This window comes from Cetorhinus maximus, chromosome 4, assembly GCF_964194155.1.
Source record: "Cetorhinus maximus chromosome 4, sCetMax3.hap1.1, whole genome shotgun sequence".
NCBI classification, from domain to species: Eukaryota; Metazoa; Chordata; class Chondrichthyes; order Lamniformes; family Cetorhinidae; genus Cetorhinus; species Cetorhinus maximus.
Window position 1 is genome coordinate 4,808,444 of NC_135882.1, and position 26,530 is coordinate 4,834,973.

Sequence of the window (26,530 nt, forward strand, 5' to 3'; positions counted from 1 at the left end):
AAGGAGCAGAGAGGAGGGCTCCAAGCTTAAAGGGAGAAAGCTGCAGGACGCAGGTTTAAAGTAAAATAGGCTTGCAAGAAGCCAGAAAATCCAGGAAACAGCCGAAGGTCTGTAACTCTTTACTATGGGCATGTGAAGCAGTGGTGTTCTGTTGATGCGGCTGAGTATCTGAGTGTGTGTGGAAGGCAAAGCTTGAACACACGTGGCGATCCAGGGGAGAGGAACATTGAAAGGAGATTTTGAAACCCTGGAGGTGGACCCTTGCGGAACAGAAAGCGTTGTTTGGGAGAAGATTCAAAAGTGGGTTCCTCGAGAGTGGAAATTGGAAACTCTCATGTGAAAGACAGAGTTCAGTGAGACCAGTTGGCTCACGATGTGACAAGTGTCTGGGGGGAGTTGATGAGGGATCCATAGCATTTGTTTGGGGTGGCATCTGTCACTTGGTTTCAGAGTGTGGTGTGTCTAACCACAGGTCGCCTATTGGTTTACATGGACTGTGTACTTAATGTGAATAGTAGAGTATAAGATAGCTTTTGTAACTTGTGTTATCCTTACAAATCTGCATTGTTATGATCTCAGCTGAGGTTACCCCTGGGCAAGCCTGATCCCAGAGTGGAACCCAGCTTGATAGATGCTAACTTTTATTTGTTTGTTTAGATACGTGGAGAGTAGCTGCTGAACAGTCACAGGAGTCAGTTGATGAACTTTTAACAAAAGAATAAAACAATTGTATGGAAGTATTGTAATATGTTCATCTTTCCTTGTTTAATAAATGTTTTATTCTTTTGTTAAAAGTTCATTAGCTGACTCCTGTGATTCTGTTGAGCAGCCGCCCTCTACGTTTCTAAGCAAAATATAAAAGCTAGGATCTATCAAGCCGGGTTCCGCCCTGGGATCTGGTTTGTCCAGTAGTAACATCAGCTGGGATCATAACACTATGAATAAATCACCAAATAACGTGCAAACTGAGGAATGGAAACTTAGCAAAATTCATCATTCAGAAACAGCGGATTTATTTATCCTTGGGTATTTTTCAAATGTGCATAATTTATGCTGGATTAGTCCATCCAGGGCTCTCCACACATCTCTCTACTTTCATTTCTGACTTACCCCCTTGACAATATAACTGTTGGCACTCGTCAAACCTTTCAATTTTTTAAACTATCCAATAAGAGAAGCTGACAGAATGTTATCCAGAAGCACCAAAGCATTTTGGGGAGCACTGAATAGGGGTGACAGCAACTACTGCCAACTCGATGGGCTTGGAGAAAAAGCAGAGAAACAGGAAGGGGAAGCAAAGATAGAGGCAGCAGAGTAACACTGGGTATTGTATGGTTAATACTCAGTATCACGGAATAGATGGGCTTGATCGTCAGTCCACCCGGCTCCTGGTTAGAGCGCCAGGAAAAAGCTGTGGTATCTCTCCGACACCACAGGTTGAAAACCAAACCATGAAAAAAATATTCTAGCTACATCACTGCACCATTGTCCGTAGCTAGTGCTGCATAATTTAGGCACATGCTGCTTTTGACTAGATCTTAAAGAAGAAACTATTAATGACATATGCACAAAGTCGAGCCTTGTGGATGTCCAACTGCTTATTTTTGTTGCACAATTGAAGAATTTCCTCAAACCAAATTCTTAAAAATTGTGTGCAGCTTTTAAAGCGCCACAGTTGAAAAGTGATAAAGGAACAGCTACATATGTCCAAAGCTGGATGGTGCGTGACCTGGGAGTCGATGGATTCCTATAACATTGCTGCTCCTCTGGTTTTTCAACGGCAGAGGCTGTGGGGCCAGAAAGTGTTGTTGATGTAAGCTTGACACATTGCTACAGCATGTACTATAGATGGCTCACATTGCGACCATGCAACGTTGGAGTTAGAGGGGATGGATATTGAGTTCAGTGGCAGGGACAGTGAGCAAACAATCTGTGCTGGGTTTCTCGAGTGCTGTCGCGGCTGCTCCTACCCAGGCGAATATTGAACCGCGCGCTGCAGAGTACCCGGCCTCTGCCCTGCTTTTGTTCCGATGCGGCCCGGTAGGTTTCTGACCACTCCCCAGGATGGTGGTGATGGGGGGAGGATTTGGTCATGCTGGTGCTGTAAAAGGCAGGTGACTGTGTCATCTCTTGTTGGAGATGGTCACTGTCTGGTTTTTAAGATGACAAGAATGTTATCTGCCACTTGTGCGCCAAGCCTGAATGTTGTGCAGCACTTGCTGTGGTTTAGCATTGGCTGCTCCATTGTGGCAGGAGTTGTAAGAGTGACTGAGGATTACAGAATCATCAGCTAACATCCTTAGGATAGTGGGAAGGGCACTGATGAAGCAGCAGAAGGTGGTTGGGCTGAAGGTGAAAATGAACTTAGCAACTTCTAAAGTTTTAATATTCAATTTAACAAAGTTGTGCCAGGCATGATATGCATCGCGACTTTCATTAGGTCCACACCTGCATATTCCTGTGAATACCAACTTCATTTGTTTGGTATTGCTGTAATTCAGCAATATACAGAGACAGTAATTGGCTGGCATATGGATTGTCTACTGGAGAAAAGATGTGCCATTTCCACATTTAGTGACTGACATCACAAATATTAGAATATTTGCACATTTTGTCCATGTCGATTAACTTGGGAAAATATAGTTAATAGACAAGCCACTATAGGGAATTTTGATAATCTCATGTAGAAAGGTAGCCTACTTAAAGGTTTTTGAATAGTTTTTTTTGTTGCTTTCTAAGAAATTTTTTTTTTTTAACCAAACCAAAGACTCCACGAAATGTTTATATAACTGGTTTAGTCATGTGCATTAGATTTATGCAGTGCTTACCACTACATATGCCACAACTGTAGATGGTACACACTGCTGCTACTGTGCGTCGGTGGTGGAGGGTGTGAATGTTTGTGGATGTGGTGCCAATCAAGCAGACTGCTTAGTCCTGGATGTTGTCAGGCTTGAGGTGTTGTTGGAGCTGCACTCATCCAGGCAAGTGGAAGTATTCCATCACACTCCTGACTTGTGCCTTGTAGATTGTGGACAGGCTTTGGGGAGGTGGGTTACTCGTCACATGATTCCTAGCCTCTGACCTGCCCTTGTAGTCACAGTATTTATATGGCTAGTCCAGTTCAGTTTCTGGTCAATGGTAACCCCCAGGATGTTCATAGTGGTGGATTCAGTGATGGTAATGCCATTGAATATCAAGGGGCATCTTGTTGCAGATGGTCATTGCCTGACACTTGTGTGGCACGAATGTTACTTGCCACTTGTCAGCCCAAGCCTGGATATTATCCAGGCCTTGCTGCATTTGAACATGGACTGCTTCAGTATCTGAGGAGTCGCGAATGGTGCTGAACATTGTGCAATCATCAGCGAACGCCCCCACTTCTGACCTTATGATGGAAGGAAGGTCATTGATGAAGCAGCTGAAGATGGTTGGGCCCAGGACACTACCCTGAAGAACTGCAGTGATGTCCTGGAGCTGAGATGATTGACCTCCAACAACCACAACCATCTTCCTTTGTGCTAGGTATCACTCCAACTAGTGGAGAGTTTCCCCCCTGATTCCCATTGACTCCAGTTCTAGGGCTCCTTGATGCCACACTCTGTCAAATTTGGCCTTGATGTCAAGGACAGTCACTCTCACCTCACCTCAGGAGTTTACCTCTTTTGTCCATGTTTGAACCAAGCCTGTAATGAGGTCAGGAGCTGAGAGGCCCTGGCGGAACCCAAACTGGGCATCAGCGAGCAGGTTATTGCTAAGCAAGTGCCAGTTGATAGCACTGTTGATGACTCCTTCCATTACTTTACTGATGATCAAGAGCAGACTGTTGAGGCGTGAATTGGCCGGGTTGGATTTGTCCTGCTTTTTGTGTACATACCTGGGCAATTTTCCACATAGCCAGGTAGATGCCTGTGTTGTAGCTGTACTGGAACAGCTTGGCTAGGGGCGTGGCAAGTTCTGAAGCACAAGTCTTCAGTACTATTGCCGGAATATAGCCTTTGCAGTATCCAGTGCCTTCAGCCGTTTCTTGATATCATGTGGTGTGAATCGAATTGACTGAAGACTGGCTGTGATGCTGAGGTCCTCCGGAGGAGGCCGAGATGGATCATCCACTCGGCACCTCTGGCTGGAGATCGTAGCAAATGCTTCAGCCTTATCTTTGTCACTGATGTGCTGGGCTCTCCCATCATTAAGGATGGGGATATTTGTGGAGCGTCCTCCTCCAGTGAGTTGTATAATTGTCCATCACCATTCACGACTGGGTGTGGCAGGACTCCAGAGCTTAGATCTGATCCGTTGGTTATGGGATCGCTTAGCCCTGTCTATCATTTGCTGCTTATGCTGTTGGCACACAAGTAGTTCTGTGTTTATAGCTTCACCAGGTTGACACCTCATTTTTAGGTATGTCTGATGCTGCTCCTGGCATGCCCTCCTGCACTCTCCGTTGAATCAGGGTTGATCCCCTGGCTTGATAGTCAGGGCAGAGTGGGGGATATGCCGGGCCATGAGGTTACTGATTGTGGTTGAGTGCAATTCTGCTGCTGATGGCCCACAGCGCCTCATGGATGCCCAGTCTTGAGTTGCTAGATCTGTTCAAAATCTATCCCATTTAGCAAGGTGATCGTGCCATACAACACGATGGAGGGCATCCTCAATGTGAAGGCAGGACTTTGTCTCCACAACGACTGTGCGGTGCTAACTCCTACCAATACTGTCATGGACAGATGCATCTGCGGCAGGCAGGTTGGTGAAGATGAGGTCAAGTATGTTTTTCTCTCTTGTTGGTTCCCTCACCATCTGCTGCAGACCCAGTCTAGCAGCTATGTCATTTGGGACTCGGCCAGCTCGGTCAGTAGTGGTGCTACCGAGCCACTCTTGGTGATGGACATTGAAGTCCCCCACCCAGAGTACATTCTGCGCCTTTGCCACCTTCAGTGCTTCCTCCAAGTGGTATTCAACATGGAAGAGCACTGATTCATCAGCTGAGGGAGGGCGGTACGTGGTAATCAGCAGGAGGTTTCCTTGCCCATGTTTGACCTAATACCATGATACTTCAAGGGGTCTGGAGTCGTTGTTGAGGGCTCCCAGGGCAACTCCCTCCCGACTGTATACTATTGTGCCGCCACCTCTGCTGGGCCTGTCCTGCTGGTAGGACAGCCTCCAGATGTTAGTAAGGAGGACTTTGCAGATGTTAGTAAGGAGGACGGCAGGGCTGAGATTGCTGTTGTTGTTTCCAGTGGCTAGGTTGATGCCAGGTGGTCCATCCGGTTTCATTCCTTTTGTGTGACTTTGTGGCGGTTTGTTACAACTGAGTGGTTTGCTAGGCCATTTCAGAGGGCATTTTAAGAGTCAATCACATTGCTATGGGTCTGGTGTCACATGTAGGCCAAACCAGGTAAGGACGACAGATTTCCTTCCCTAAAGGACATTAGTGAACCAGATGGGCTTTTACAACAATCAACAATGGTTTCAGTGTCATCATCAGACTTTTTAATTCCAGATTTTTATTGAATTCAAATCCCACCATCTGCCATGTTCCACAAAGGATTCTTCATTTCTGGTAAGGAGGGCCAACCAAAAAGGATCTTCACTTGAAGGAAGATGGGGAGTAACAGGTTTTGCCACTTTGTGGTTTGTTGCTTCCAGTGGATGCATATGGGATTCCAAAGAAAGGATGAATTGCAGTTATATGGGCCTTTTTATGACCACAGGGAGTCCCAAGATGCTTCACAGCCAAAAAAGTACTGTTGGAGTGTAGTCACTGTTGTAATGTCAGACAGGCACAATGGCACAAATTGTGTTCTCCTGGCCACAGCGTCCCCACTATTTGTCAATTAAGGAGAACGGGATTTATGAGAGACAGCGCATGTTTGATGAATGAATATTAGTGCTAATTAAAAACTACTGTACATAACTGTCATAGATTTCTTAACAGGGATGGCAAGCTCTCCAAAGAGACCAACCCTCTGCCTGAACTTAAGCTTGCAGCATAAGGTAAAGGGGGGGGGCCACATTCTGCAGAAAGCATGCAAAGGAAAAGAAAAGTCTTTATCCGTGCCAACAGAATGTGCAATTCATAAATTACTCTTCGATTTTTTACAAAGGGACTGTAGCCTTATTCTCTGACAGACAGTAATATCCCAGGTTTCACAGTAAGAACATATGATTAAGTGTTCTCGTCACAAATCAGAATGTGTGGCCTCTAGTTCTTTCTCCTTGAATTTGCATCAGCTAGTTTTGCCTCAGTAATATTAGTAACTATGCACAGTCTCAGGTTGTGTCCTTTCCTGAAACTTCAGCAGATTTTGCAGATACAAATCAGAACGGAGTGTCAATCACTTGTCACGTCTGTCATCGGTTTCAAGAATCTTACAAGAAAAAAATTACCAATTAATATATACCAAAAAACAATCTTCAAAAAAACTGAGAAAATAAATTGCAGTTTCTGCAAGGCAGAAAAAAAAAATGACCTGAGTTTTCAGCTTAATTTCCCCATCTGGGGATAGTGCGTGCTTTATCTGATGTTGATAGCAATAATACATGATTTAAGTTGATGTATGAGAGGTGTACAGGAAACAGAAAGGCAAGATAACAAAGTTCTGAAAAGTTGAAAGGGCCTAATGGAATAAGCATTCCTCTGATCTTCCCAGCTTGCATATCTTATCTTATGGTACACAGAATAAAAACTGAATGAAAGTAAGGCAGTCTTTGTTAACCATCCAATACAGAAATAACTGAATATATTTATAGTGTGGAAGAACAATCATTATCTTGCTACTAATTTTGAGAAGAAAGGTTAATAAGTGTTCATTAAGTACAATGAATGCTGTATTTTAATCCCACTGCCACACTACAGTACATTCCTATACTATTCAAAAATAAGAGGCATCACACTGTAAAAACCCTTAATTCATGTAGCTCATCAATAGAAGCTAGACACCACAATATGAATACAGTATCAGAGCCCCCAAATCACTTTGCTGGATCTTAAATGTCCCCCAGAGATATGTACTGTGCACACCTGTTAATTTTCAATAAAATCCTCCCTTTGGCTTCATAAGACCATTTATCAACATTTCTGACAACGTTTCATACAATTGCACTTCACTTTGGTACAGGCAGATGCAATCCATCTGTTCATGTGGAAAATTCTGGAGACAGAAAGCAGTGCCAATAAACTTTCAATCAGAGCAGGACTTTTCTCTTCCTGAAACCCCATCACGTTCATTTGACAAATGAATTTCTAAACAACTAACATCCTTTACAAGTAAAAAGAACTATATATTCATGTCTTGGCTCATTTTATTTCTAAAACCTCATTGCTGCCAATATGTCCCCACCTTTAGCTAAGTGTAGACGGACAGCGTGATTCTATCAGAATCCCTATGGCAATTCTTAATTATACTTCAGTTGACCAACCAGATGCATTCCTTCAAAGTCCTAGTTGCTTTCTGTCTCTGTAAGCTGGCAAATTCCACAAATCCAAAGCGGTCCAATTTTGTTGCCCAGTTTTGAGCTGACAAATGTATTGCTGAGTAAGGGTGGAGGGAAAGCTGAACTGAAAGAGCAGCAAAGTCTAAATGGAATCCAAAGCTGTATTGTAAGAGTTACCAGCTAAGTGTAGTTCTGAAATGCTATGGTCCATTTGTCTGGTATTATGTGTAATATTTCAAAGTTCTAAATTCACAAATATTGAGATGGTGTATTTTCAAACTAACTACTCCATTGACTAGGTGATTTTGTGTATTCAAACAGACAATGTAAGTGCAGCACAGTTCCACTGTATGACCTCAGTGGATCATTTCGAGCAGGGGAGCAACATTTTCCTGAAAATAACACAACAGGCTAGATTCTTCTCTGATAGACCACCAAATTTGGGCAAGGAAGTGCTGGAAAATGTGGGGTATATTATGATAACTGTGGGATGGGGAAGTAAAGCTTTAGGAGATTTTCCTGTTCTTTGCCCTTTGCTTCCCAGAACTGCTTTGCGGAGGCTGACAGTGGGACCAAGGAACTGGTGGTTTTAGACTGGACATCCTCCAATGAAGCAGCCTCCTATTCCTCTAACCTGGCCTACATTAACCTACCAGTGTGGTGCTCTGCCGAGCTCTACAGGTTTACCAATTCCCTGGTTTTGGGGGGGGGGTTCTTCTGTCCCTTCAAACACTTAGCCATCTCTTCAGGTGCTGCAGAAGTCCCATGGCAAGGTCATGTTTTGTCACTGGGCACTGGCAAGATGCCTCCTTGCAGCAGGAATGCTGGATCTGAACCTAATTCTTTCATCTACCTTTTGTGGCCTCTTTCAGGTCCTGTACTCTTTCCTTTAACTGGTAACACCAGCTTTCATCTCTCATTTCAGAGAGATATTTACCATCCTGATTCCTACCCATCACTACCCCTTGGCCATCTTTTTCTTGAACTACTTAACACCAACGCAGTTGCCATAAAGGTTGAGGGCTGTACACAAGATCACAAATGATATGGAAAAGATAAATCTTGATATTTACCCCAACGTAAATTGGGAGAGAACAATGGAGTACAGGTTCAAACTAATAAAGTTAGAACTGATTCCAAGGACCATTCAAGATCTAATTTGATGCAGTAATTGGGAGGGGGAGCTTTAGGGTCCTTTAACAACAATAGCACCTTTAATGTAGAGAAACATCAGGAGGCGTTGTCTGAAATATGGACACCAAGGCAAAGGAGGACATATTAGAGGGGTGATCAAATGCTTGGTCAAAGAGGTGGGTATTAAAGAGAAGATATTTAAGATTTCTGGGTTTTCAAATTGTTTTAAAATTCTTACTGCAAATAAAATTCAGAAAAATGCCATTTTCTTTATAAATATAATGCTGTTCAGTTTATAATTATGACTGTGTTCCAATCTATCGTGCTCCTCTATCCCAATAAACACAAGCTAATAAGGATAATGGTTTTATATAAATATCATACAGCCTGGTTCTCTTGTGCAAGGTACAATATTGTTTTTGGGGTGAGTTATGTTAATTTCTGGAAACTTTAAAATAAGAGCCCAACCAAATCTATTTGAAAATAACACTAAGTGATGCATGTTTGTGAACTATTGACCAGGCTTCAAAGCACACTTTTTGTGTCCCAGCCGATCAGAAGGTAAAACAGCTAGACTCCCACTTTGGAGAGATATTCTTCTAATTGCAGCATTGGTCATTTAAATTCAGCTACACGCAACTCGTTGAACTTTACAGTCCTTTGGCTGGTTGCAGTGCCTCATAGTAGCAAAGGGGTCTATCTTGAGAGACGGTGGATTCGCATGGATTAGCTGTGTTTCCCCTACGGTGAAAGTAATGGCTTCTGCCCAAAAATGAAGGGTCTCTGTGAAAGTGCCTGTGGAGGTTTCTGCAGTCCCAGACTGAAGCAGGGCCCTGCAGCAGCAGCAAATCATCGAACAAAGGTTTTGTGCGCAATTGTTCACTCATTTAAAATTTATTGCTGCCTGTCTGATTTTGAAAACTGCCACAATAAGCAAACACTGCATAACTTTTCATGACGAATGCCAGCTTTCTCACATGCCTTGACTGCCAAAGGCATCGATGTTAAGTACTGCTCGCCTCAGTGGCGATTTCAATAAGGACGCAGGAAGTTTGTAAACAACTGCACTCCGTTGGATCATGTACCCGTGCACTTCAGATTCCAATCACCCCAATAAGCTAGACTATCTGGATTTCTATCTGGCATATCTTCCTTCAGTCTTCCTTAGACTCAGGGCTGATGCCAGAGGACTGGAGAATTGTAAACATTACACCCTTGTTCAAAAAAGGAACACTAAGCCTCGAAAAACAGGCCACTTCGGTGGTGGGCAAACTTGTAGAAACAATAACCTGGGACAAAACTGATAGTCACACGGACAAGTGCAGTTAATTAAAGAAAGCCAGCATGGATTTCTTAAAGAAAAATCAGGTTTAACTAACTTGCTGGAGTTTTATTGAAGAGGTAACAGAGAGGGTTGATGAAGGCAATGCTGTTGATGTGGTGTACATGGACTTTCAAAAGTCATGTGATACGGTGCCACACAACTGGCTTGTGAGTAAAGTTATAGCTCATAGGATAAAAGGGACAGTAGTAACATGGACACAAAATTTCCTGAATGACAGGAAGCAGTGAGTATTGGTTAATGGATATTCTTCAGGATGGAGGAAGGTTTGTGGTGGAGTTCCCCAGGGGTCACTGTTTGGACCCTTGCTTTTCCTGATATATATATTAATGACCTAGACCTTGCGGTACAGGGCACAACTTCAAAGTTTAAGAATGATATGAAACTTTGAAGCATTGTGAATTGTGAAGAGGATAGTGTGGAACTTCAGATGGGCATAGGCGAGTTGGTGGAATGGGTGGACAGGTGGCAGATGAAGTTCAATGTGAAGAAATGTGAAGTGATTCATTTTGATGGGAAGAACATGGAGAGATAATATAAAATAAATGATACAACTTTAAAGGAGGTGCAGGAGCAGAGCAGCCTGGGTGTATATATACATAAGTAATTGAAGGTGGCAGGACAGGTTGAGAGACTGGTTAATAAAGCACATAATATCTTAGGCTTCATTAATAGGGACATGGAGGACAAGAGCAAGGAGGTAATGTTGAATTGGTATAAGTCTGGTTCAGTCTTGGTTCAGCCTCAGCTGGAGAATTGTGTCCAGTTCTGGGTGCCGCACTTTAAGAAGGATGTGAGGACAGATGTGCAGAAAAGATTTACGAGAATGGATCCATGGGTGAAGAAATTCAGTTATGAAAATAAATTGGAAAAGCTGGGACTGTTTTCCTTGGAGAAGAAGGCTGAGAGGAGATTTGATAGAGATATTCAAAACCATGAGATCTGGACAGAGCAGATAGGGAGAAACCGTTCCCACTCGTGAAAGGCTCGCGAACGAGAGGACACAGATTTTACGTGATTGGCAAAAGAAGCAGATGTGATAGGAGAAAAAACTCCTTCACGCAGCAAGTGGTCAAAGTCTAGAATACACAACCCAAGTGTGTGGTGGAGGCAGTGCAATTGAGGCATTTAAAAGAGAATTAGTCAGTTATCTGAAAAGGAAGAATGTGCCGGGTTATAGGAAGAAGGCGGGAGAATGGCACTTGTAAGGAACCTATCTTTTTATTTCTGTTGGACCGTGGATTAAAATGACAATGGCTGCAGTTTGAAGGACATGTTTCCTGGAACAGTGTGAGGGATATATACAATATTGTTGCCCTGGGACAGAGTGTGCCATGAAAGACAGGATAGTGCTGAGGAGGAGTCTGGTCTAATGGGGAACTGCCTGACAAAAATGTTTTAATTTGAGTCCTGACCAGGTGACCAGGGTTTGTGTGAGAGCAGTGCTGCAGAATAGCTCCTGGCCTGAAAGTAAAGAGGCCTAAAACCTCTTGCTCCTATGTGTGTAAGATTCCAATAATTCCACAATAATAGCTAGCTGGCTTTTTCTCCTCATATCTCTATAACCTTCTCTCTTTCTGAAAACCCCTGTCAAGAGGCAAAGGGGAAAATCACCGTTAGGGACATTGAAAGGCAGGTGCTCAACCAGTGAACTAAAGACTGAAAGTGTTGGAAGACCACCTCGTGTCATCAACAAAGAACTGAAAGGAATCTGGAAGACATTGATCAAAATCAACCCATCGAATCCTATACTCTGGGATTGGTGCTATTGAACTGTTTTATCCCACCCTTAAAATCCATGTTTTTGTAATGTCTTATGTGTCTTGTATGTGTGTGTATAGGGATTTAAGAAGGGGTAGAGTTTAGGTTATTGAGTTAGAAATTAGCAGTTCATATGTCTTTCTTTTGCCACTGGTTAAAGACAGTTTGTTCAATAAACAGTTATTTACTTATTAAGTTTACAAACCTGGTGCTCGTATTCTGTTAACCTAAATTAAACAATTAGGTAGGTAGATCAAACTTTTCACATTTGTCACGTCTCGGGGAGCAGTGGTGCTTGATATTGCAGCGCACTATCCCCAGTGAGTCGTGACACACTAAGGGAATTAGTGGAGAGCTGGCACAGGCACGTTGGGCCGAATGGCCTCCTTCTATGCTGTAACAGTTCTGTGATTCTGTGATATAAAATGCACGTACTTTGGAAGAACACAGCATTAAGCCAAATGACATTCTTAGAAAACATCTCATTCTGGAATTCTCTGAAAAATATCACCAAATCCCTCAAAAAAAAAAGACTATGCTCCAACTACACCAAGCACCCTCAGAATAAACCTTTGTGTACTTTCCAATCAATGAAACTATTAGCCTGGTGTCAGTTAATGACACTAAAAGAACAGCATTTTAATAAATGTGTAATTTTGTAACAACCTGCTCAAGTCGCTCCGCAGTAAAAGATTAGACTGCAAGTGGGCGCTTGCTGAGGCTTTTGCCAGAATGCAGTCATCAAGATCCTTGACTGTGTTTAGCCCATTCCCCACACACTGCTCTTAAACCCTCTTTTCTAACTGTCACATCATTTAAAGGCTCTTCTACCCACCATGTGATCTCATCAAGATGCACATGTTTCCTAGAATTGCTCTCTGTAGAACAAAGGTTATGGAGATGTTCCAAATTATGCATGGTTTTCATACAGTAAAGAAGAAGAAATTGTTGCAATTGGCAGGAGGGTCAGCAACCAGTAGACACAGATTTAAAATAATTGCCAAAGGACCCAAGATGAGTTTTTTTTAAAATTTGAGTGAGTTGTTAAGACCTGGAACATTCTACGTGAAAGGGTGGTGGAAGCAGATTCAAGAATAACATTTAGAAGGGAATTGGATCGATAGTTGAAAATAAACATCTGCAGGGCAGCGGAAGAGTGGGACTAACCGGACAGTTCTTTCAAAGAGCAGGTCATGATGGCCCTTCTGCACTGTATGGTTCTAATGCACGATTACACCCCACAGAAAAGCTGAAGTCCTACAACAGATGTGCATACTCACTGAAAGTCACTGAATTATTAGAAGTGCTCACCAGGGAAGAAAAAACACTAAAACAAAAACAGAATTACAGAACTGTTGAAGGGTCATGAGGACCCGAAACGTCAACTTTTTTCTTCTCCGCCGATGCTGCCAGACCTGCTGAGTTTTTCCAGGTAATTCTGTTTTTGGTTTGGATTTCCAGCATCCGCAGTTTTTTGTTTTTAAGAAAAAACACTGGTTCACAACCCAATTATTGTGTACAATAAGTATCTTGAAATCATTAAGGAGGAGGTAGTGGATAAATTAAAAGGGTTGAAACTAATGAAACACATGGAGCAAATACTAGAAATCCTGAACAAAATTAAGAAAGAATTTTGCGGCATACTGCTTAGAATGGTGAAAGATCCATTGGGTGCAGGGGGCATTCTGCGGGATTGGCATTACATGATAACCTCGTGCCTACATATATTGCAAAATGGGAGTAATTGGGACCCGGGTCACACCAGCATCATCACCCCTGCACCAACATCAGGTTAATAATTGGAGTTACATGACGGAGTAGGTTGCAGGGATATGTGCACAGTCCTGGGCCAGGATTTTCCAGCCCCGCCAAGGCAGGACCCACTGCAGGAGATTGGGCGGCCCAGCCGAAACCCCATTGACTTGAGGCGGGACCAGGTGACCCCAGCAGCCGGCAGGGCCAGAAAATCCCGCCCATAATTTTATAAGCCACCGCTTCAACTTAGCAGGGGAAAGCTGCCTTTTGATGAGTCTTCTCAACCTCTCTGGAGGAATAAAATAGATTGCGGAAATCCTTATGATAGACGATCGAATTTTAAAAAGCATTGACAGCCATGGTAGGAGCTGGAAAGGATCAGTCATTGAACTAGAAATAGGAAACACAGAGTACCCATGAGAGCCATAATGTCAGACAGGTGAGAGGTGCTGAGTGGGGTACAGCATTGTGGACATCAGTAATTGGACCTTTGTTGGTGTTTTAACAAATGATCTGAATTATAACAGATTATAAGGCTGTAAACCCGCAATCAACACTGATGAATGCAGTCGGGTCAGAACATGCAGTGAAATTTCTTGGAAATATTTAAATCTATTAATCCAGCAGGACAAGTAACATTAATTGGTGACAAATGCAAAGTGTTGATTTTCACCTCCATCTCAGCTCTCCTTCCCACATCTCCACTGATTTCACTGACTCTTTGTCCTTTTCATATCAACTATCCCCTCAACTTTGTCGCCTCCCTCTCTGGTCTCACAACCTCTTCAATGCTTACAACTGTTATTTTCTTTTTTCCACCCTGTTCAGGATCCACTGTTTTTGACTTCCTAAAATTAAACATGTTTTAAAACACCTTCCTGTACTCGAAGAGCTCTGTGGAAATGCAAAAAAAAACTACTTTTACTGACCGACATTCCAGGAAGTCGATGCAATTTTTTCCCCTGATTGGACACCCCAGGATTTGAGACAATGGCTAAAGGTCACCATGTGTCAGGATGCGTGTCTGGTAAACTTATTCTCTCACCCCGTGCGGCACACATATCTTTGCCAATCATGGCGAGACTCAGTAATTACAATTTTATAATTTTTGATGTCCAGGCTGGAAGTTTATGATTCATCAGTAAGCCAACCAATCCAAATATTGCAGCTTACATACTGCAGTTGTTTATTACTACACTACAGTAAGTGGCTGAATTTCTGGCCACTTCGAGCTTCCATTTTCATTTCATTATCTAAGTGGTCATTCAGAATATACACGTGGCCAGCTCCCCTTCCTAAAAATGGGGATTGCAAAAAGGAGCTTATGGACTGTCAGTTTGAGCCCAGGGAAGTGGATCAGAGTGAAGGTGTAAAGGTTTGGGTGAAAACTTGAAGAAAGTGAGTAATTTCAAGTGCCTGGGGTCAGTGGTGACAGAAGATGGAAGTATGGAAATGGAAATTAAGCAATGGATTAGCTCTGGTTGGAGTAACTGGATGCGTACATGTGGAATATTAATCTTTAATTTCGTCAGCTGGTCAGATATATGTTGAACTTCTTTAAAAGGGCTTTTGCCAAGCAAAGACACTGATCTTAAAATGGCTGCAGAAGTCACCTGACCTACAAATTATCCAAGCCAACTTCTGAACATGGATTTACCAGCAGATGTAACTACAGGCTGTTCCCCTGATGGACTCCACACCTGCCAGTGCCATTGTCTAAATTCTCTACAAAGCATAAGGCCAATGGGCCTCTAGACTTTGATTATAGAAACTACCTAGGACAATGAAGCTATTATGCAAGGAGGGTTCTAAGGACGCCTGTTTTGATGGTGTCTTGATAGCTTTGACAATGGGAGATCAAAGCTCATTTCATTGACATGAATCACCTTCCATGGTGTACTAATAGCAGCTGTCACATGACCAAAACCCCCTTGTGAAAAGCTATGATATTAAGCTTGTCTGTGGGTTACTGTAATAGAAGTTGTCATTTGCGCAATGGCCCAGTAATACGATCTCTCTCCTTGCTGTTCTCAAGTTCAAGACCCCATCCCTGTTCCATTTTGTAATCCATCACAGAGATAGGATATTTCAATTGAAAATAGCATTCACTTTTGAAAAAGGCTATTAAAGTTTAAAAAAGACGGTCTCCAGAAATTACAGTTTAGATCAACCGCAACCCCATTTCAAAACCACCATTAAAGAACTGCCTCAACCACGAACAATAGCAAAGGACTCAAAAACAATGAACTCGCTATTTTTTGCCTTTTATCACTGAATCTTAATTTGGCCAAAAGTTAACCTCCTCTACTATATAACATAATTGTGTGTGTGTGTGTGTGTGTGTCTGTGCGTGTTACAATGGTTGGGATGTGTGTTTAGCTTCTTAAATCTTTTAAAATATTTTTATTTGTGTGGGTTTTTAGCTTAATAAACACTAACCCTTTTTGTTTTTAAACTCAAGAAAGCCTGTTGGACTGAGTTCTTTACAATCTGCACAAAAACAGTTAAATTTAGACACTGAACTGACACCTTCATCCTTATAAATTTCAAAAAACTCTGTTACGATCAATCGAGGAGTGGGAAAGGGCAAGTCCTCACTTTCTGCTCACACCTGGTCGTAACGCAGGAAGAAGGAGAAGAGGAGAGCCTAAGACCAAATGGAAAGATACGTTGGCGAGAGACTTAAACGCAGAGGGATTGGAAGAGGAATGGGTGACTGACAGGAGGAAATGGAAAAGGGTTTTTCAACTAGCCATATGGCTACCCAAGTAAAATGGGAGAAGCTGATAGAAGAGAAAAATAAACTTATAGAGAGAAATAGAGGTAGAGAATGATAGATTGAGATACCCATGATGATAAAGTGTACAATCCCCATCTCATCTCTATACCCTTGAAAATGGGGACAAATATGGATATGGTCCTTATAGCAATACTCAAATTCAGCGTTTTCCCGTTTTGTATAAATTAGTGTTTTTTTATTGGAGGACAAAGTCATTTCCTCACCTTCTTTCTAAAAAGAAAAACAAGCACTTTGGGCAAAAAAATGTGACAGAGGTTTCTTGAAGGAAAGTTATTGAGCATTATACAGTGGTCTGGAAAAAAACGGTTGGCACTCACTGAATAAAAGTTCCTGAGATAAAATTACAAGAGTGATGGGACAGTTCAGACTTTTTACTGAAGCATAAAATGGTACAGTATAAAATTTAATGTCGAATGGTTCATTGTGTTGGCACAGAAAAGTTTCCAACATACTTCTGTCTAATTGCAATTGTTTAACCATACGGCCTGCATTCTTAAAAAAATAGCATTTTAATCTCATTTCACGCCATAACTATGCTATTCTGAAATTTGCAAACAACATGTCGACCACTGTTCCTAAAGCACCTATTATATTTGAATTACATTTGTGACAACTTTAATTTTAGGAATCAGTCCCAAAATCTGACATGTGGGAGCGTTTACATTTCCAGCAAAATATTTCCAGAATCCTCCCGGACCCACCTTCTTAAAATGCAAACATAAAGCACTTTGAGGGCACATTTATTTATTGGAGCTTTGATTGGCTCAGAGCTACACATTATTTGCAATAAATCAAACATTTGTGCAGAACCAGTAGCGAGTTTGTTTGGTTAAGATGAGGTTTACTTTACTAACTAACATTTTCACTATGGAGTACAAAAGCAGATTTATTGTGTAGCAAGTTGCGCTACTTAAAAAGCTACAGATCAAGTTCACCTCAAATACTTCTGCATTACTTTAAACCTTATGGCTCTTTTAGAATTAAGCTGTAGTAAAACCGAGACTTACTGGCAATAAATCTTCCAACACATTAGTAATGGTGCCTATGGGAAGCCTACAGTCTGATCAGTCAGAGTACTAAGAAGGATTACAGTATTTAATTAACTCTGCTTTTGTTATACCATTTTACATAGCTTACCATTTTTAACAATGGAACAAATGGAGGGTGAGTAAAGTTAGATTATTTACTGCAGGCATCCTCCCTCACTCCTCGAGTGATGTTCAGCCTCTAGATTCCAGACCGTAGCTTCCTCCATCAATGGGGGTGTAATCATTTTCAGGATACTGCCCTTTTACATTTGCACATTTCAAATCGTGTAATTTTCCCCTTGCTCTGTTCACTCAAATTAATTCTTAGCAGGGGTTTTTTTTTTGCCTGTTAGGGCAACAAATGGGGATCTTCAAGATTTGAGATAGCGCTGAAACATTCCACTGAGCAAGGCTGTGATATGAAATATATATATACACACACACACACAGGTTAGCTATAAAATGTTATAAGAATGTGGGATATTTTGTTAGAAAAGTAGCAGCACCAAAGCACAGTTCAGACTGGGCTGTACATGATTCACATGTGGGTGAAAGCCGAGCTGTTCTCCACTGGGTCGGACAAAGTGCACTCGCTGATACGTCAGTCTGAAGTGATCAAAGTGCAATATCCAGCTCTGACAGTGGGCTCCAGATGCTCCATCATGCATGGATCCGAGCACAGATATCAATACATGCTTCTGCTCCTATTGGCAATCACATTGAGAGATATTTGCAATGTTTTTGCTAAACCTCTTTACACAAAGGCCTCTTGTCTCAAGCAGCATATGCTGCTTTATAATGATGGAAAAACAGAAAGATATTGAGGGCTCTATGATGCGTCCCTGTTCCAATATCGATTATCAATGCCTCCTTCAAAGGATGCCGATTATGCTTTAACAGGGGGAATATAATACACATCCTATATACTATGGCTTCTAAACCAGCTTGAATTCACCAGGTTAGCTGGCTCTCAAACAATTTATGGCAACAGGTAAAAGGCAGTACATCAAATTATGGACCAACAAGGTAACTGTGGCCCATTAATACAGGCAGTGCTGCAGAGAGAGAGAGAAGAATAACCAAAAGAACACTGAGTTCCCAACTCTGGGAAAATGTTGCAAATCTGTCACTGGTGCGCAGTGAGACTGAGATGCAGTCAGGTGTGAAACCTATAAATCAGCAAATTTGGTGTTGGAGTTCACTCGTATGAGCATAGGTCCCAAAGACTGACATGGAGGACTGCACTGATACCTTGACTGAAGCTAATTAATGTTGGTTTTAATCCAGGGGTTAGTCTTGAAGCCTGGATTGTACCTTGGTGACAGATGCTGATCACCCAACATGCATTAACATTGGTCGGTACTGGTCCACCCGATTATTACTTGAGTCTGGGTCCCATTGCTATGGTTGCTGCCCGAAGGGGTAGCACCATGTCATGGAGTGAGGTTATCTTCCCCCCACCACTTCAGTTAAACTTCTGCAGAGCAGGTGTCAACTGGTGACATCTGAAGGGATGGAAGCATGGGGATGCATACAGCCAAGTACTCTAGATGTCTCTCTGATCTGCAGGTAGAAGCTGAACTGCATAATAAAGCGTCTTTTTCACTAGAACAAGTAAGAGTTTAGAGATAGAAAACTGGGCTCTCTGTCCTTTCAGAGCCTCAGGCCCAAGCTTTACATCGTTTTGATTTGCTGACATTGAGAGCAGGTGAAAAGGCACTGGAGACAAAAGCAATGGATATCTTCACACTAGAAAGGCTTCACAGTTGTCTTACCAAATTTTAAAACCAGCTCTTTACATGAACACAGGCAGGACCTCAGTTCAATGTCTCATCTGAAAGCACCCTGAACCATCTGACTCCGAGGCGACAGTGTTACGCTCTGAATCAAAGCTGACACTTCAAAAGAAGGTAGAGATACAAGAGAGGCAGAAGAATTTAGGGCTAACAATCCAAACTGTGGGATTGAGGTGGCTGAGGGCATGGGAATACAAAGGAAGCCAGTGTTGGAAGAATGGAGGGTGCGTACAGGAACACAGAGCTGAAGGAGGTTGAGATTGGTAGGAGTGCCATCAGGATACATGTTAAGGAAAATGAGTGGAACACAAAGACTATCACTTGGTAACTTTGATCAGGGCAGTGTCAGTGCTATAGGGAGGGCATGGCAGACACTGGATTGAAGAGGCTTGAAGATAAAATGATGAGCATAGAGCTGAGTGGTAATGACATCCTTAAGGGCTTCAAAGAGGCTAGCAAGATTGGAGATTGGTGGCAGAGAGATTGATTGACAGTTTTTTGACAACAGCTGGCTTGAAGGGGACTGGGAACCTTAGAAAAGAAAGTCTTAGAAAAGAAAGCTTTTGACCATGTCAGCAACCATTGGGGTGAGGAGAAGTTATTGGAACCTACAGCAGCTGTTCACTGTTTAGGCAAGATACATCAAAAGGGGTGCAATTCTTTCAAAAATGTGTCTCAAAGGAGAACGTGTAGTGAAAATAGAAGCTAAAGAGTGGTTTTTGTCCAGGTGAAACACACACAGGCTTTCTGAACACCTCAAAAGGGGGTGGGAATAACTCTTCACTGACAGATAATGAATGCTCTAATCAAACATCTGGACGGTAAAGTGGAACCTCTAATCTAACAAAACTTGCGCTTACTTCTTGCTTTTACAGTGTGCAGACAATACACGTGTTTTGAGTTCTTAGAAAATTGTGGGTTTTAAAGAAGATGCAGCCATACAGCTCTCACTGAGATCTCATTGTATTAAACTTGAACAGTGAGCTTTGTGCACTGCTACTGAACACCTGGTTCCTTTTAAATACATTGGGAGTTCAGCAGCAAGACAGATTGAAATGACAACAGAATTAACCATTTTCATAAATTCAGAATTTTGACATAAATCCACCTCTGGATTTTGCTATAGCTATGCAGCCAAGCACAGAACTAAAAAGGAAATGCTGTCGTATTATATAACTTATTAAGCTTGAAGTACAGGAGGCAGTCATTTGGTTCATTGTGTCAGTGCTGCCTCTTTGCTAGAGCAATTTCAAACTAATTCCACAGCCTGCACTCTGCCCATTACCTTGTATGTTCTACTGCTTAACAATCGACGGCATTTCTTTTTATTCTTTTGAGTAACTTGTTTTTGAACAATAAAGACAAACTAGATGTAATTCTGCTGTAGATCACAGGATCTAAACATTACCCAAATGTCCCCTTACTTCTAAGAACAATTTACTGAAATAACTGGCAGAGCTGCTCAGGAACCTTAACAGATGAAAGTTCCCCGCTTCTTTACAATTCCCTTGCTGATTATTACCTTTCAAGTGAGCGTGGCTAAAAAAAATCTGAATGAAAGGTGCATACAGCAAATTACAAGTTAACTACATTTCAGGAAGGCCCATTTGAGTTCATCAATTCAGAGAGATTCAGTTATGTTTTTGACAGTTTGACCACATTATAGTTCTCTACTAGTTGTGGCATCTTTTGTCTGATGCTTCTTGCGTTCTTGTATACATGTCTGTATCTGTCTACCTTAGTTTGCAGCCTCCAATGTCCACCAGTGGCTGTCTATTCCTGATCCCCAGTTCAGGTGTCTAATGATCTGTCTATGAGATCCTGTTCCTCCCTCCCTATCCTACCTGCCTAATGTAAATGGGTTTCTATTGTAGCCTTGATGTCCCTCTTAAGTCTCTTCATAACTTAAATGCAAAGTTAAGTTACATCTATTTCGCCTCACCTGCATGACCATCCTATGGAGCTATTTCACTTTTGACTGGCCAATCATCATACACTTCTGCTCATGTACTGATGGTCAGGTTTGACACAGCAACATGGGCAGGACAACGGTTACCTCACTGGTAGATCTGTACTAATTTGTAATCCATACTTCAGACCTCAAAACTCTGCACACTTCAAATAGATGATTTGGAAGTTCAGGGAAGACCATCCTCTGCTATTTGATCAATCAATCACACCCAGCACCTGGAAACAGGGACTCATCACATCTCTGAAGACTAGTTCAGCCTTGAAAAGCAATCAAAACAAAATTTACCAAAAAGAACAATTCTGCTACTTACAGCAGCCATGATTGCTCCTTACACTGGAGACGGAACTATGATGTCAGTCCCTAATGCAAAAACAACAACAGCTTCTAGAAGTTGATGTGTGGTCAAGGTTCCACAGCAGCATGAACAATATGATTCTGAATGTACTGAATTATATGCAGAATGTTGGGGCTCAGGGAAGGATAGGAGATGGGAATGTGGGAGGGATGGTATGAGAGCGAGGGAAGGCGAGAGACACAGCGAGAGAGAGAATGAGGGAGAGAGTGAGAGTGAGAGCGAGAGTGAGAAAGAGGGCGTGAAAGAGAACAAGAGGAAGAGCAAGAGGGAGTTGGAGAGAGCGAAAGCAAGAGCAAGAGCGAGGGGGCATGTGCATGTGTGCTAGGTGGAGAGATGGGCATATGAGGTGATGAGAGAGTGAGCGAGAGATGCAGCGAGCGACGCAGAGAGAGAGAGCGATGCGCAGAGAGAGGCAGAGGCAGAGAGAGAGAGAAAGAGGGAGGAGTGAAGAGAGGGATTAAAAAGGGAGAGGGAGGGTCAAAGTAAGACAGAGAGGATGGGCGCAGAGAGAAGGGGATGAGGGTGCAGAGAGAGAGAGGAGCGCAGACAGAGAGGGAAGAGCACAGAAAGTGAGAGAAAGGAGAGGATGAGAGAGAGAGAGAGAGAGAGAGAAAGCATTCCAACAGTTACAGTTCACTTTTCTTCCCTATTCCTGTGGCGCAGAGAGGGGGTTTGGGTGCAGAGAACGAGAGGCACAGACAGAGCGAAAGAAAGGAGAGAGAGAGAGCATTCCAACAGTCACTGTTCATTTTACTTCCCTATTTCTCTGGTAAAAATATTTTAAAAATAAATCTCTGGGCAATGTTTTTCTAGCTACTAATAAATACTTTGGTTAAAGATATTAACTTTATGTTCTGAACCACAAACAAATGGGTCTCCGGAGAGAGAATGGTATATTCTGTACATCTTCATTGTCTGGACCTATAATTCACGCTCCATTCACTTCCAGATGTTTCCTCTGCTCTGCTCAGTGTGAAAAGGGCTTTGCTGCATTCACAAAAGCTAAACTCACACAATTTCCAAGACTACATTAGAACACCAGTGAACTTAGAAAAAATGGAAATGAAAGGTTTTAATCAGGAACACAGTTGTCAAATGCAATGCATCACCAGTTGGAAAGCTGATTAGGAGCGTTGCAGTAAATCATCCATCTTTATGATCTCAGGAAAGTAGATATTTAAACAAAGTACTATCTGCTGCTGTACTGAAGTTAGTGTTTGGAAAATACACAGTTCATTACTCAGTGTAGAGTTTTATTGTTCTGAAGCTAATCCAATATAAAGTCTTAAAAGAAAGCAGATTGTTTAAAGGCAGCTCGCTCTGCTGTTTTGTACATTGATAAATTTGGCCCATCAACCGAAGGCCTCATTCCACTTACGGTGTCCATAGTCTTGGGAAGGCATTAATCTCCTCTTGAGTGTATTCATTCAACCTTCTGGGTACTTGTCGTGGCTGTGGAAGTTCTTCTACCAAGTTCTTAAGAATTTCATCTGGAATCACCTTTTGAAATAGAAAAGCAAGGGGTAAAAAAAATAAGGCCACGTCTAGGATTTACCAAATATTTTGGGCAGTGTTTGATATTTGGTATACTGATTTCAAATTAAGAAAATGATAAAACATTGCACTGCAGGGATATTAAATTAAATTTTAATTTCTTAAGGCACATTAAGTAACTTTCCATCATCTTTGAATTGAAAGGGCTGGCAGAAAGGGCTGCACCTAATTTAACGTAGCAAATAGGAGAAAAAAAAACAACACATTGTGTCACGAACAATGATTAATGAAGGCAATCACACAAAACCAAAACTCACACGAGCATTTAGCAGTGGGGACTGTTATTTGAACCGCAGCACAGGCAGGGGTAGTTGGGCAAGTGGTGAGCATTGTCTCTAGTTGTGACTTTAGTCGTCCCTTCTCTCAGCCTTCTTCATGAAATAAGATGGGCCAATTTTAGTAGAAGGGCAGCAAATCTGAACGGCGCTTTAAAAAGCAGCTCTGTGCAATAAACCTTGTGTTACTTACTGACCCACAATATTTCTCAATCAATATTTAAAAATTCATTCACAGGATACGGGTGTCGCTGATAAGGCCAGCATTTACTGCCCATCCCTGGTTGCCGTCGGGACAACTGAGTGGTTTGCTAGTCCATTTCAGGGGGCAGTTAAGAGTGAACCAGGTTGTTGCACATTGCCTGGAGTCACATTAGGCCGGACCAGGTAAGGACGGCAGATTTCCTTCCCTAAAGGACATTAATGAACCAAATGGGTTTTTATAACAATCCGGTAGTTTTATGGTCACCATTCCTGATACCAGCTTTTTATTCCCAATTTGTTTACTAAACTAAATTTAAATTCCACAGCTCCGTGGTGGGATTTGAACTCAAATCCCCAGATCATTAATCCAATTATCTAAACTATTAGCCCAGTAATTTAACACATATGCTAGTGTGCCTGCTTCACTATTACAGTTACATCCACCATTTTGCCCTTTCTCTTGAACAGTTAACCTCACATTTAATGGGTTTTCATAATATCACATTACAGAAGACAGGCAAACACTAGATCCAGTACAGCAACAAACACGCAGGAATAAGAATAGTGACTTTTTAAAATATCACATGTTACTAGCGCAGCTATCAGGTGCCAGCTCTGGCGGCACTGTCATCTGCTGGTACCAGCAGAATTGAAGGTTAAGGGCTGGTGGAAATCGCACCAGAATTATAAATGCTAATAAGTCTCAAATTTCCTGAGTCAACAATTTGCATAATGATTTGCGGATTCAAGTGCAACTTGGGTGGGGGCCCCAATTTACACATGGGTGTGATTCAAAGGCAAGAGCACAATTAAAGGGGAACATGAGAATAGGGGAAAAAGTACTCAAAACCTTTGGAAAGGCTCAAAATGCATCTCAACTCATTAACAGCCTTGGCCCAGGCTGTATAGGTAGTAAAGAAGCCACAGACAAGAATGAAGGCAAACAGTTCCCAGACATGTAGGAACGGGCCTCCAGACAAGCGGCTGAGCCTGGCTCTACCAAAAAGCAAGGGTGGTGCAACATGAGGTAGCTGCAAAGGGGGTGATGGGGATGACTTCTGCACCAATCTACGGCAGCTTCCCAATAAATGTTTACTACAGAATGCTTTGTATGAGGTGAGGTGGGGGCAGGCTTGAGATCACAGCTGACCATTACTGTCATTGGTTGTGTCTGCCAGCAGTTGCTGTGCTTACAGCTGGCTGCACATCTCTGCAGCTGGCTTTTTCCTGCACTGGGACTGTGAAGATCGAGTAGGTGAGATAATGTGTGAGTGTGGTTGGTGACATCCTGGTGGGAGAGGGGCTTACCCTCCCCCCATGCACCCACCCCTCCCCTCCCCCAACTTCTCGTGTCCCTTACTTTGTGCATTATCATGTAAATCATGCTGCTTGAGAGTTACCCGGTCCCCCTTTTTTTTGCACCACTGAAGTAATAGGATCCTAACCACCTGTGTGTCCTTTACTAACCAGCATGATAAAGTAAGAGGTGAGTCAATAATCAGCAAAGATTTATTTTAAACCTATAATCAGTGCAGGAAGAACACTGCATTGGGAGAGTGTCATGCTAGTAACAGTGGACTAGACAGGAGGAAGTATACCAGCTAGCATATAATGGCAAATTTTAAAAAATGGTTCACGTGGTGAGACTTATCCATCATGAGCTTATTCTGAATTAGTGTGGATAGGTAATAACAGCAAAATGCCATCACAGGTATCAACCGCAAATGCTTATGCAAGAAATACTAATACGTTAAATGGTGGGAAAATTCAATGACAGAAGGTAATTTAAGACAACAAAAGGGCCTTCCTTTAAGAAGTTAAATAAAGGCAGTAGGATTTACAAATGCCATTGGAAGGGAAAGTCAACTATATCCATAAGGAGATGAATTGAACATATGGAGTCTTGGCGAGAATTTTATTCTTCTTGGCATCTTAGTGAAAAATGGGATTTTCTGCTTTGCACAACATAGACCCAGATGGCCAGGTTTTTGTAGCTCTTTCAAATCTTTACAGAAAAATATTTATGGAGATGAATCTAAATATTAAATCTCTCCAATGAATAATTTTATTTAGGCTACTCCAGAACCCCAGATGCAATTAATTATTTTGCAAAGCTCAAATCTTTTGAAGAGGGCATTTCACCAATGAAAGATTTTGATAGTTTGATACTTCAGGTAATTTTAAGTTGAGGCGAACAGATACAGAACTAAGCCACCTCAATGGATAAACAGAAATTTACAGCCTTCTGGTTGCAAATCAGAAAGAGGAAGCAGCATTTCAGAATAGCCGCTAGCTATCATTTGCCACACTCGCATTATTAAACAGGTAAGCCCCTGCTTTCTCTCAAGGTCCAGCAGTTTATATTTTCAAATTTTGCAGATTCCCTCCCTTCTCCTCCTCCCTACCTTGTCCTTCTCCCAACCATCATGGACTGGATTTTCCCTGCCAGATTCAGGACCCCGCTGTCAGACTCAAATGGGGGTCAGAACCCTGCATCTGTAATTTTCCCTAAAGCTGCCCATTAGTGGCCACTGGATGGACTTGCGGCCCAATTATGGGCAGTGGGCAGGCTCTCAAAGCTGGAGGGCCAATCACAAGCCTTCCTGCTTGAAAGCAGCAGAAAGATGCCATGGCAGGTAAGTGAGGGAGAGGGTGCTTCAAAATGGAGGTGCTTTCATTTCAAAAATTAAGTAAAAAATGGTCTTTGAAACTAGGCCATCACTGTGGGTGGGGATATCCCTCTACAGTGTTGTATCTGACCCTGTACAAGCTTAATTCTGGAGTTATCACACTTTCATGAATGAGTGCACTTTTTAAAATTATAGATTAAAATTACTGAACTACGTGTGCAGCTATCTAATTTTATTAAGTGCTTGGATAGTTTCTATTCTTTAGCTAATAAAATAATACAGGGTACACCACGGGCAGAATTTTACAGCCCCGTTTCGGCAGGGACTGGGCCGTAAAATGCGGCGAGACACTATAAACCGCATTGACGACAGCGGGAACGTAAAATCCCGCTGTCGTGAAATTCTGCCCCATGTGTATGTTGCTGATGTATAGAATGGATACCTGAAAAGTGAGGTACAATGAATTCCTTTTGGGCAGAATTTTTACCCT

General features: G+C 42.2%; 1 protein-coding gene across 2 annotated transcripts in view; it reads right to left on the minus strand.

The window, feature by feature from the left end:
* mrpl13 (mitochondrial ribosomal protein L13) overlaps positions 1-26,530 on the minus strand; it is a 94,133-nt gene that overhangs the window by 21,508 nt on the left and 46,095 nt on the right. The window contains exon 6 of one of the 2 annotated variants that reach the window (XM_078539855.1): positions 22,756-22,877. In XM_078539855.1, coding sequence (XP_078395981.1) covers positions 22,756-22,877 — 122 coding nt within the window. Of the gene's footprint in view, positions 1-22,751; positions 22,878-26,530 lie in introns of those variants that run through there. The other variant, XM_078539856.1, reaches the window with a different exon arrangement.